Genomic DNA, 13,185 nt, shown 5'->3' on the forward strand with positions numbered 1-13,185 from the left:
ATGGACTACAGTGGCTTGTTCGGTGATTCAATTATAGTCGCTCGTTCGCCGGCCCGTTGCACGTTCCATCGTGTTTGGCATACTTGTACGATCTGCGTTTGACGCCGGTTGATTCATCCCGTGGCCGTGTTAACAGCGTAACGCATTTTCCGCCGGTTAATGTCGCCGCGAAAATCACCGGCGGAACATTGAAATCGTCGCGTAATGTCCCCGGGAACGGTACAATGGCATGTCGGATTTTCAATCAGACGAACGGGCGCGCGCGCCACCGAGCTTCTGGTTACGAACGTGCTTCGCGACCACTCGTCGTAAAAAAATCTATCCCGCCATCGCGCGACGCTCGATGACGTTTCGAGTGATGCTCCTCTATAGCAACCGACGAACGAATTTGTGAACGGCATTGTGTCCGCGGCCAATGCCAGTAATGGCAAGATTAATTCGTCCCCATGATCGATGGACTCCTGGCCGCTCTAATTTAGTGGTCCGCTTGATTTATACTTACAATCACGTGTAATTTAGCGGATCAGATCGGTTTAGAAGAATTCTACAGGTTGTTTTGGGACACCCATTTTCGACGAACAATATATCGCTCTGTTTCAAATTTTGTATTACGGTGGAATCTTCCTATCGTATGTATTGCTGCTAAAAATTACGCAAAGTGTGTGGATAGTTGTAAAAGCATAATACTTCAAGTAATCGTGTTTTAAAAGTTTCGCGCCCGGTTAAAACAAATCGATCGACCTGATACATTATGATCCACCGCTTAAGACGTTGAATTGTAAATGCGATAACAGTTCCTTCTTGCTCTTTTCCTTGAAGTACAAGGAAGGACAGGGAGACCATTATAACCGGTACAGCGTGGCGGGGCGTTTTGTTGCGACGAGAAGAGACGAGGCCTTGGCCTCGTAACGAGGTTAGTCGGAAGAATGAAAAGAAGAAACGACTCGAATGAATATTGTGCCGAGAGATTATAATAACTTGAGAGGTGCACCATCAAGAGTGGAAAGAAGTTTCGAGATTTGTATTCTCGTCTATGGCGAGGATGCTCTTCTCTATAAATTTTTCTCTTTTGCGTTTTCCTTAGCGCACCTCCAAAGGAGTGTATTTAGCTTGTCTTATCGTTGCTCCTTCGAGCGACTCTTAAAAAAAGACGGTCGTCAAGTGCAAGATACGAATAACGAGAAGAATACGACAGTCTCGAATCTTATTTGATTTCACGAAAGTATTCGCACATTTGTCCACATCTTTTACGAACATATTACGCGTGTCATTCAAAACAATTTGAAATTTCGTTACTACTGTAATGACATCCGACTATCATAATTATATTGGAAGAATTTTAAACGACTTATCTACCATCGTTATCTCGAACATTTAAAGTAATTATTTGTAATCTTTTTTTCTATATCCATTAAGCGTACTTGCTTTTTGTTACAACGTAAACAGTGTCGTCGCTTTCTAACCCAGTTTCAAAGTTTCACGAGTAGTGCAGTAATCGTTTTAATCGAAGAAGTTTCCTACGATTACAGATTCTATTCTAAGGGAGCGAACAATTTATTACCTAGAAAAATAACCTCAACGTTCTAAAACACCAAACTTCAAATGGCCATAAATTTCAAATCTTTTCTTTATAAAGAACCTGCCCTTTCTATAGCTTCAGTCTAGTAATTTTCACACCTCCATATATTATAATTTCTTCCCACTAAATTTCTTCTCCGTTTCTTCCTTCTAAACGTTAAAGTGATGTATTCAGCAGCATAAATTCTCTTAAATAAAAGTCATAGGACATATAACACAGGTCATATATTTTTATTTCATCTTTGAGAAAACCTATATATGGTATCAAGTTTGAAATTGGATTTTCAAATTAACAAAGTATTTCCTAAGAAGTATAACTCGAAAAGAGCTAATCCTTCGATCTAATCTTATGATTAAAATTTCTCCTCCAATTATCACCTTCGAATAAATAAGAGCGAAGAATATTTCTCTACGAATTAATCGTCCAACATCATTCATACACTCTTATCTTCCAGTGAAGTTTCTTTTTATCAGAGTCTACCTTTCGTCTTTATGGTATCAAATTTTTTAACGATACGAGAGTACCGCTAGATGATACAAAAATTAATATATTTGGACGTAACTAACTGGCATGTAAATGTCGTGTCAATATTTCTTGTAGCTAATGTAAATTCGAGCAGAATCGATGAGAAGGTAGAAAAGCCGACAGATCTCGGGAATCACCGCCTCGAAAGAGAAATCATGGCAACTTCCAAACTCATTTCGCGGACGCGCTGCGTCACAAACGATGTTATATCCGACTCGAGCCGCTTCGATTCGTGCCGCGTGTTCTAATCAAAAGAGAATGTTTGCCAGTAGCAGAGAGTTACGAATCCCACGGTATGGAAAGCATCGGTGAATTGAGGATGATTTACGATTCGAGAAATCGTGGTAAATCCGCTGGAAACCTTTCGATATCGGGAGTATTTGCTGGACCGAAGGTCGACAGGGGATTTTCGCGAAAGCGTCATCAACCATGTTACTTTGAGAAACGTCTGAATGTCAATTTTCAGTTCCTTCGTTATTGAAATTCTTAGCCAACTTCCTTGGCTCTTTTAGAAATGTCTCAGTCAACTTGCTAGCTATTACTATCGAATGCTATATAACTCTGTTCGTAAGTATTGGAACATTTAAAGAAACTTAAGTAGTAAATTTGAGAAATCGTTGACAGGTTATGTTGACAGGTAATCGTTGACAAAAATGTTTAAAAACTATTAGAGGATAAAAATCTGTGTCGACTGGTGTACGGAAAAATATATGATAGTTAAATTTAAAAGAATGGAGAATATTGAAATTTTCTTTTTTATGATTTCGCGAAACACGCTTAGTACATCGTACAATAGCATGCTGCAGATTATACTTTAACTGCTGTTGTCATCTAAACCACTCAAATAAATAGCATTCAAAAATATCTTAAATCTTCAGAGAAAAAATTTGGCAAAGATTTTAGAATCATTCGGGATTCGAAGCAGAAATGAATAAAAAAGGTTCATATCTAATAAATTTGATGAAAAAAAAAAAAAATAAAAGAACAAGCGTATATATTCGTGTATCGAAGTTCGTTCGTGCTCGCTGTTCGAAAAGTTAATAAAAATGCTGGCTTTACCGATTGCGTGGCTGGCATGCTCAACCACATTGCGGTAGGTCATGGAATCGTGCAATATTTATTGGGCTTTTGCCGGCACAGACTCGATTTTCGCAGTTGGTTACACGTTCCCTATAGTCTAAGTAGCATTCTCGTGTTGTCTTATCGAATACGCTGATTGCAACTAACCCAGTATTTCATTAAACAGAAAACCATCGAAGCTTTTCTTTGCTTTAATCTGCCCCCTTTCTTCTTTTTATTCATGACAAATCGAATTACATTTGTCTCGTGTAGACTTTCACCGATTCTCGAATAGGCATCGTAATTGGAACACGCGTTCGTTGATGCGAGCTTCATCACGTTTTGCAACTACAAAGCAAATTCTATCCGATTACACTTTGTTTCGTTTATACGATGGCTAGTATTCAAACATTTTTTCCAATTTTTCCGTGAAATTTAACGTAGCTACAATTTCGACAGGCATGACGTTCGAGCGTTGTTCAGAAAATACTGCAGTTTCCATCGGCAGAAGTTTCGGATCGGTTAGCGTCGATGAATGAGAATGAATAGGACTTAGAGTTGCGGAAGAAGGTATTCAGAATGTATAATTAGTTGTCTGGAAGCTTCAGTGTAATATACCCATAGAACTTCGTATTTTATGCGTACATATTTGCAATCTCTGAACTTGTAGTCGCGTTTTATTCTCACAATTATTTAATCTTGTTAGTTTAATGCTATAATAAATTGCTGCGTTCTTTGAAACATTCTAGATTTAATCGCATTTTTTATATTGTTAACAAGTTTCTTGTGTTTGAAGAAAGTATAAAAGAATTGTCGTTGATATGCACGAGTTCCGGTTTTAAGTGTATGGTAACGTTTTTCTTGAAACCTTGTTACAAACCTTGCAGCTTGTTAAAAGGAGTAAAATCGCGACATAGAAAAGACCGTAACACGATTAATTATGTGTCCTGGGATTTTCCTTTCAGCAGCTCAAATCAAGTACCATAAAATAGGGCATACGGTCAGATATTTTGGTCAATTTACAGCAACCGTATACTGACTGACGACAGTGTTTGAATACTCATGAATAGACCGCGGATTTTTATGCGAATTCATATTTCTATAAGTACAAACCAAAGAAATACAACTTGAGAGATTTATTGCAGCTACCAGATATTATAACAAATATTTTTAACAAACATTATGACTTTCCATCTTTTATATATTTTTGCATAGGTATTGCGCGAATTCCGTGTTTATCTGCATTTTAAAAATTTTCACAGATGTGCAAAAATCCGCAGTTTATTCGTGAAATATAACACTCTGTAGGTTTTCGCAGCTTTAAATTTCTCATGAACGCAACGTTCGTAGTCTATAGTTACAAAGCATTACTACCTTTTTTGTAACGAATTATATCATTGTAGGTTGTCATTTGTCTCCAAGATTTCAGTAATTTAATTTTTGATCTCGCTAAAGATATCACGTTCCTTCATCTTCTGACCCAGTTTCTACATTAGGGGTAATGGTTTTCCTCCCTTCGTGCTCCGCTTATGCTAGTTTATGGATCCTGCGAGGGAACACTGAAGGAAAAAATAATGTCAGAGTCTTTGTGTTTCATATATCAGGAGAATACACACGCGTTTACGATAAGATATTGAACGCATATTGGGACTGAACGATACAAAGGAAATATTTATTTATGTCACGCGTAGGATGATGCGTAACTGAATCTCTGGTTACTCGATCAGAGAACCACAATCATTTGTGTATACCTTGCTAATGAAGTTTCTTGGAAACACTATTATTTCTACATAGTAACAGAGTTTTTATTTATCATTCAATTATCACAAAATATGTCGTCTGTTTATCGGTTTTTTAAAGTTATTGTTCTCTTTTTTACAGGTATTACAGGTATGGTCAACAAATCTGGAACTATTGAAATCTCGAGCATGCCAAATTATCGGAATTCCACTCTGTAAATTAGTTGTTCCTATAATTCATGCTGTTAGTAAGTATTAACTTCATTTTGCAATTACAACGTCCATTTGTGCTTGCCCTAAATATATTAATTCTAATTGTCCTATGAGTCACGTGTGGTAGTTTATGTACAACTATACCTTCATTTGCTAATGATAAATATATCTTAACGTTGAAATTAATATTGGCAACGTTAATATGACATAATCATCAGTAATTATAATTACAATTAATTACAAATATTTTTAGTATCTGCAAAAACTAAGAATCTGAAATTTCGACGAGAATTTTAGCATTAAAATTGTGAAAAAATTCAATTTAAAACGCTATTAGCTGCTTCCTAAAATATGATAGCTTCTGAATATATAGTACATATTTTTCTTGTTACTAATATCATTTTTAATTTTGTAATTATCTCCGAAGTAGAGTCTCTCTGCTGGTAGTGGTTTTATCAAAAAGTAGTCAGATATGCGTATTTGAAGTCTGTTGAGATTTAATAAAAATTTTAATTTCACTCGGCAAATAAGCTATGCGGAGAATAAGAAAGTCCAGGTTACGAACGGTTGTGTTTCTCTCTCGGTTCATTTCTTTTTCTTGTTATTTACTTATTCTAAAGAAGGATGATGAGTGTGGTTTTCCCTGATGCTGCGAAACGAGCCCACAAAAATGAGAAGAACGTGGTCTTGTTGTTCCAAAACCAGATTGCACACTTCGGGCTCATTCGCTCTCTCAAAATTGAGTTACATTATTTTTTTTCTCTCTTTCTCCAAAAGTACTCATTACGCAACGTCTGGTTGTTTCGAGGCTTTTCGTACGATCTTACTTTCTGCTTCCTTTTTGTATCGAGTAAATAAAAATATATTTCCATAGAATAAACAAGTATTTTCATGAATGACGATTAAACCGTATAACCAGTGAATTACTTCCTTTTCAGGAATTTCTCTTTGACTTTTTCATCGATTTCGTCACGTATCTAATTTATATGTACATATTAGGGACAATTTGCGTTGACGTATTTTCTATACTAATTAATATATACTAAACTTCTACACATACTGTAATATATAAATTAATAATGAATTAATCATTAATGATTAATTAATTAAAACTATTAGATCGTCCAATTAGTTTGTGCCGTTTGTTATTTAACTCTGTTAATTAAATCAATATTTGAAATATACCTTCGGATGCTATGAAAAAATGTAATCAACCCCTGTCTTACATTTTCTTATCCTCTTAGCAAAAACATTATGTCGTCATTATAAAATTCCTTCGGTTTATTAGACCGCAGATTTCTCGGAAATTTAAAACGTGTAAAATATCCGAAGTACTATTTTTAATAAAATGTAATATAAAATTTAGAATCCATCTTTTTAAATTAGTCTCATAAAAATACGAATCTGTTTAAATATTTGCAAATCTATTAATGATTTTAGATTTGTTTTACTTCTCGTGAATATCTTAACGCTTCTAAGTGGCGGTGTGCCTGGCAGGTTTATAAACACGATTTTCTCAGAAACGAGGATACGTATGAAAAAATGTTACCGCATACTTTCGCCTTGTTTTCTCCCATACAGTCACCGCGTGCTTAATTATTTTTCTACCCTGTCGCGTATCTCTAGTTACGTGGCTACCTTGGATAACGCGGGCGTTCGTTCGTTAGCTACAAATTGAGCTGAAAAATCCGTGAACATTCTTGTTTGATCCCAAAGAAATATGGCGATATTTTAAACAGAAATACACGTGTACGTGAACGTATACGGGCACAATGAAGCTTTGTCTCATTTAGCCGATGGTCATCGACAAAAATGCGTCGATCCCGCACTTTAGAAATCAAATAGCTCCATTGAAAGCGGACCAATTCCACTTGCTTGCAGCCTTGGCGAAGGTTTATGGACGGAATACGTAACGCTTTGAATCTTACTGTAACTTTAAAGATGCTTGACTAGCAACAAGAACACCGCGAAATATGGATAAAATGAGAATAAAGGAGTGCTTCTTCCTACCCTATCTCACCGGGTCTTCCTGCCTTCGAGATTTTTTAATGAAATCTTGTCGGCCGAGCGCCGTTATATGGATCGTTTTGGAAGTTTGTGGAAGAAACTTGAAAAGATCATGGAACAAGCGGAATTTCGCGGGCAAGAAAAATTCCAAATTGTTACGTTACAGACAGAGGTGCTGTTTGGGTCGCTTCGAATCGTTTCATACGCGTACAATAAAGTTCCTAAGCAAAAAAAGAGTTGTATAAACAAATTTTATTCTATATGTTTTCTATAATTTTATTCCATATATATTCTATGTATATTATCGACTTACTTCTTCATGTAGCACCAACGCATATCCTGTTATAACACGTATATGCGTATACAGGGTGTCGTGCGTAATTTTAGAACGTGGAATATCCAGGAAACACTAAGAAATATTCATGAAATTTCACGAGCCTCGAGAAAGGCGTACTTCCCTTATTTTTCCTGTCTCGCGGAACTTAATTGGTTTTCCTTTATTACCGCTCTTCGTGTTGTCCGCAATTGGGCACGGTGAATGCGACTTGGTAAATTGGACAAATTTCTTGATACTTTTGACTTTGTACTTTTAACTTGAATTAATTCCATCACGATCTGCTGACTTTCAGTCATGTTTTCCGATTTACATCCTTTAAACGAAATTGTTGAGTTTATTGCAGCTTGTCGGCTAATTTGTAATTGGTTTGAATTCATCTTGATGCTAGGTACGCTATTTTTAACTCAGTTTGCGAAATATTTCATGCGCTGTATTTTCTTTGTAATTCGCCCCTTTTCGACAATCTTATTTCTGTTTATAAGCTTCTTAAAAAATAGAACTGTACGTACTTACAATCAAACGATCTCCCGAATTTAAACCCCGCTCCCTAATTTTTCATTTACAGATGCGATCTATTTAGCTTGATAAAGAATAATCAAAGAACAAAAAATTTCATAAAACAGATTTATTGAGAAAATCCAATTTTCGTGTTCCAGTTCTTCGATAAAAAAATCTTATCCACTTTGATCTCGAAAATTAATCTTTATTATCGAAAGATCAGGTGCAAAGAATTGTCAGGTGCAAATACTTCGCCTTAATAAGCGTCATTTTCGCTCTATACGTCGTCTTTCTCCGAACGTGCGACTGTTATCGTTCTCTTTGTATCGTTTTCAGCATTTTTTAGCTGAGAACGCTGCGAATTCAACGCAGCATGGCCGTATAGAACGAAAAGGAGTGAACGAGGGAAAGTTAATTTGTCGCAGGGTATCGCATTTGCGTCGTGACGCGATCTTGTTCGTCGTGGAGGATGCGACGTTGTTGCAACCCGGCAGCAAAACTGACGAGAGATTTAATTTCACGGATCAAAAATTCAAACAATTCGGTCGGAGCCGAAGCCTGGGCGAATTTCACGCGGCGCTGCCGCCGCGTGTTTTCTCGGCACACGAAAATCCTTCGCGTTGCAGCCTTCCTTTTCTATCGCGGTTACAACCAGCTGCGGAGAAATCGTATGATTCAGTTGAAGCGCTTGGCGCGTTGTGTATCGATGATAAATTTTCTCCGTGAACAGGTACACGTACGACGAGACGTTCGTTCTTCTCTTACTCGCTTAAAAATTTAACTTCTTCATGTGCAACTTTTTTCAGCCTACGCTGTAGATTTTGATTCATTTTTAGTAACAACGCCTTAAAGATGAATTATTGTAAAAGAATGGATAGACGAAGAAAGACTGTAACAGCTCGATTCCAAGAATTTTGGAATTCTGGAATGGTAATCGTTATAAATCGGAAATAGTTCCATTTGATTGAAGAAGGATTTTAAAAAAATCGATGTGCTAACTGTGAGTTTTATAACTAGACTGTGAACTTTTACACGGATGCATATCTTTCATATTACATGTATTTTGACATAGTTAAATATCTTTCTTTGATTCATATTTATTATGATTCATGATACTTTCGTAAAATAATACACCATACAATTAGTTCATTAATTTATGTCAAATATAACTGCTCGGAATAAATTGAATTCATAATTTTTTAAGAAACGTAAGAAAAAATGAAATAAAAATGAATTAATATTCGAAAACAAATATTGGTTACGATACAATACTGAAAATTTCCAAAATTTTGGGGTCTCGGCATGATACTGAAGTAAATTTAAATATGTATATTTCTGCAAATACGTGTATTTCTTTTTTTATAGTCTATAAACTAATTTTTTCAGATAAGTGATACCAATTTATGGTAGAAAAGCTTCAAAGAACTATCGTTATTTATTGTAACGCAAGTTATAATACTAAATATAGGTACAAAGGAACATGATTCACATTGCGTAAATATAAATATAATATGTATTTTTTATTACATTAATTGACATATATCTTGCATGATATGGCATATTTCCTACGTATAAGTTGAATATTTGAATACAGTTCAGCTGCATAAAAGTTTGCAGTCTGTTATAACTTTGACTGGATTTTAATATATTAATATACGTATAACAGAAATGTTAAATAAAAGAACAATAATGGTATTTTATAAGTGGTAATTTGGTTACGTTATCATTCTTGTTCTGTTAAACTCTCCGCTGAATTCACACTCAAAAGCTCTTGCTCTCGATTCTCCCAGAAACTCTCTGCCTCTCAACTTTGAATTCGGAACTCAGCCGCCAACTTTTATCTAGTCGTGCACACATTTTCCACAAGCATTTATTGTAGCACGCACACATTTCACTTTTCTCTGTTTTCCCTGTCTCTTTCACTCGTCCACTTAAATTCTTATGTAGAGACATATGTATATCCTTGAAACGTGATCTTAAAAGCCTGTTCAAAAAATATTCTTTTCTCAGTGTATATCAATATGTTGTATCACCTTCGTAATTATAAGCAAACTCGCGTCAACTGAATTCAACAACTTCATTTTCTATACATATGCTACAGAGAGGAAAGTTCCGGTGAATCGTGCAAACAATAAAACCACTTTAGAACAACTTGGTATTCGTTTCAACTCGGTCGTCCATTATATATGCATGTCATCCACTTATACGAACAGTTCTCTCATATCGTCGGCAACAGGGTAATCGCGATCGCCGATAAAACAATTTCCTCTGAAAACCCTAGAACTTGACGGTATACACCGGAGTTAAAGCTTCTTCCATCGAACGGAAACGCGAAACGCGATAGACTCGTTTTTCCTTATCGCTAAAGAAGAATACATCACAACGATGTCATTTAACCTTGTCGTTTTCTACTTTAGAAACATCTATATGAATTACTTCCGAAATAAAAAACTCTGTCGCATTAGTATTGCGTGTAAGCAGTAACGTATCGTGATATAATCAATTTCTATAAGAAGATTGAATAGGAATCAAATGCGAAAAGGAATCGTGTGAAGAGGATCAATTGTTACATGACGATTAATACGAGGATTAATTTGCCTGTACGTAGGTAACCACGATCGATGAAACTTCAACGGGGAAACTTTGAAACCGACGCGGATCTTTCATCGTTTGACGGATCTCCGACGCCTCGAATAGCGGTCGGATAGACATTCGCGTGACAATGCCGAGTATCTCGTGCACCAAAGATAATTACATCCCTCTCTGGCATATTATTGTCCCAGTGGACCATTGTTACCTGGCTGCTGGCGATACAATGGTTTCCTCATGGTATCTGCTGGCCTATTGTCCTGTAATTTATATTGTGATTTTATGAGTTTTCGACGGAGCGTAACGCCGCCGTTTGTACCGTCGCTTACGGAATCGCGTTGTAAACAGCAGGCTGTCCCGATAAGAGCGTCACCGAGTCGTAAATCATAGAGGCAAGCTGATGTTCGCTGGTTGACGCTGTTGAATCTTTATCGCGAACGATTTCGTTCTCTCGTTTATGGCTACGAAGAAAATTGAACAATTTTGAAAAAGGCAAATCCTGCTGTTTCCGATGCTACATCGCATACTGTACATACATGACACGTTAACGTACTGACTGCCATGCGAATTTTATATATTTTGCCTCGCGAGCTGCAATAGACGGAGATATACTACACCGTACCATTCAATTTTTACAAATATTACATTATATTTGCGCACTTTTTCTGTGATAGTTATTATTTGTATAGAAAAGGACAGGTAATATTTATTTTAATTTCTCAAAAAGGTTTTTATATTTTGTCCTTTTTTGGTATAAAATGTGAGAAACCGTGATAGCGCGTATAGTAGAATATTACAATACTGACAAGAGTACTGTGTTTCTTTATATTACTCTTTTCCTTCATACACTGCGCAATGTTTTATTAACGTAATAATTTTTTTTGTCGCGAAAGATAGTTGTACAGGACAGTAGGAAGTTTCTACAAGATCTTCGCTCTTGATGGAGAAAATTTTTTCTTGAATGAAATGTTTCTTTAGAAAACAGATTGTGTTTTTCTTTTCCATGGAAATATTTCCACATTATGGAAGGATAAAATATCGTAATATCAATGAAATATAGGAACATATACAGTGTATATTGGATAGATGGGCAAATACCTAATGTCGCTTTTTAACGATTTAACTAAGTGTTTACGAAACGCTTAATATCCATATAAAATGTTCAAAGTAGGTGGAACGTGTTCTTATTTAGGTTCCATTTCATCATTATTTCGGAAAAGCATCACGAAGTTACTTCAACAAGCAACTGCATAAAATCCTAACTCCAAACTAATATCCTAACTCCAAACATATAATTGCATAATAACGCAATAAAAATGCATTGTCTTGAAAATTTCCTTCGATTTACGTATATCGTGGATTATTATACTTGTTGGTTTATTAAAGAGACGAGTGATAAAATTGTAATAGTCAGTGTATATTAAAATCACTTTAAGTACAAATACAGAGATAGTGTATGCCGGTCGCAAACGTCGCTCGCTCAATGCTACTGTTCAACTCTACGCTCGCTATAATGATTGTCCTAGAGAGCATGTTCGTCTATTTGTATCGACCGGTGGTATTACAAAAGGTTCAAATGTAACTCCAGTTGACGATTAAAAGTAACGGCGATAATATTTTGTCCGGAGTTTATTCACTTTTGAACCTAGCAAACCAAAACAACGTTGGCACTCCAAGGCACAACAATATGAGTCTCTTTCGATTCGAATCTTCTCATGTGCCACTGCACGTACTATAAGTTTTCTATACCATCCGAATAAATTGTCTGAAAAATAAAAAAGAAGACCTAAAACTAAACTAAAAATAAAGTAAAACTAACAGGTTGTAAACTTCATTAATTCCTTTTTGCACAAGCTATGGCACAACTGTAATTAGCAATTAAGCGGTACATGCATCAGTTCAGATTTCCTAGAGCAGACTGGCTAACGATGCGTTCTCTGTTCGAAGCGATATCCCAAAAGGGAATAACAAATCACTTTCCAATTCTTCGAATAGGATTCATCGTGAATTTACGACGCCGCCGGTGTTATCGATACTGCATCGAGCGCTATTTTACTTGCTCATGGAGCACGACCGCAAGCAAAGAGCACAAGAATCTTTCAGCCGATGGGGTTTATACGTTCGTATGTGTTTCTCTCTCTATTTTCCGACTTGAAACGGCCCGATATATGAACTTGCCCGAAATCGAACGCGCGTGTATTGCAGGCTGTGGCTCAAACGTATGTAAGCATATACGTTTATCTACAAACCGATGCTTTATGTTACAAAAACATGCTTTCGTAGTTGCGCCACGCGCTTTGCATTCACCTGTATTTGCATACACGCGCGAGCTTTGTACACGCTTCGATCGTGTACGGGTTTATGTACACATCTGTATCCACTCTGGCTACTGTCCTTTACAAACCCATCTTCAACGTGCATTTATGGTGTTCAATATGGCTTGTATCAGCAGTGATGACCAAGTTCAATATGTATATTATTATAAATGAAATACAAATAAATACAATTACAACAATAAAACATAAAACAAACAAATACAAATAAATAATGTATAATATTATAAATCCGATTCAAATACGATGCCCAATATTCACTTCTCAAAATTTGGATGCTACTCGCAAGATACTGTAGGTGGCTAC

At 36.1% G+C, this 13,185-nt stretch overlaps 1 protein-coding gene across 5 annotated transcripts in view; it reads left to right on the forward strand.

Annotated features, from left to right (window-relative positions):
- The window catches only part of LOC122574958 (zwei Ig domain protein zig-8-like), a 433,576-nt gene that overhangs the window by 50,569 nt on the left and 369,822 nt on the right, over nucleotides 1–13,185 (forward strand). For 4 of the 5 annotated variants that reach the window (XM_043743242.1, XM_043743243.1, XM_043743239.1 and 1 more), the window contains one exon: nucleotides 5,045–5,053. The exons of the other annotated variant lie outside the window; for it this stretch is intronic. Coding sequence is in view for 2 of the 4 variants with exons in the window: in XM_043743239.1 (XP_043599174.1) it covers nucleotides 5,045–5,053 (9 nt within the window). In the remaining 2 variants the exon portion in view is untranslated. The remainder of the gene's footprint in view (nucleotides 1–5,044; nucleotides 5,054–13,185) is intronic. 5 annotated transcript variants of the gene reach the window in all.

This window comes from Bombus pyrosoma, linkage group LG14 (assembly GCF_014825855.1).
Source record: "Bombus pyrosoma isolate SC7728 linkage group LG14, ASM1482585v1, whole genome shotgun sequence".
Classification (NCBI taxonomy): Eukaryota; Metazoa; Arthropoda; class Insecta; order Hymenoptera; family Apidae; genus Bombus; species Bombus pyrosoma.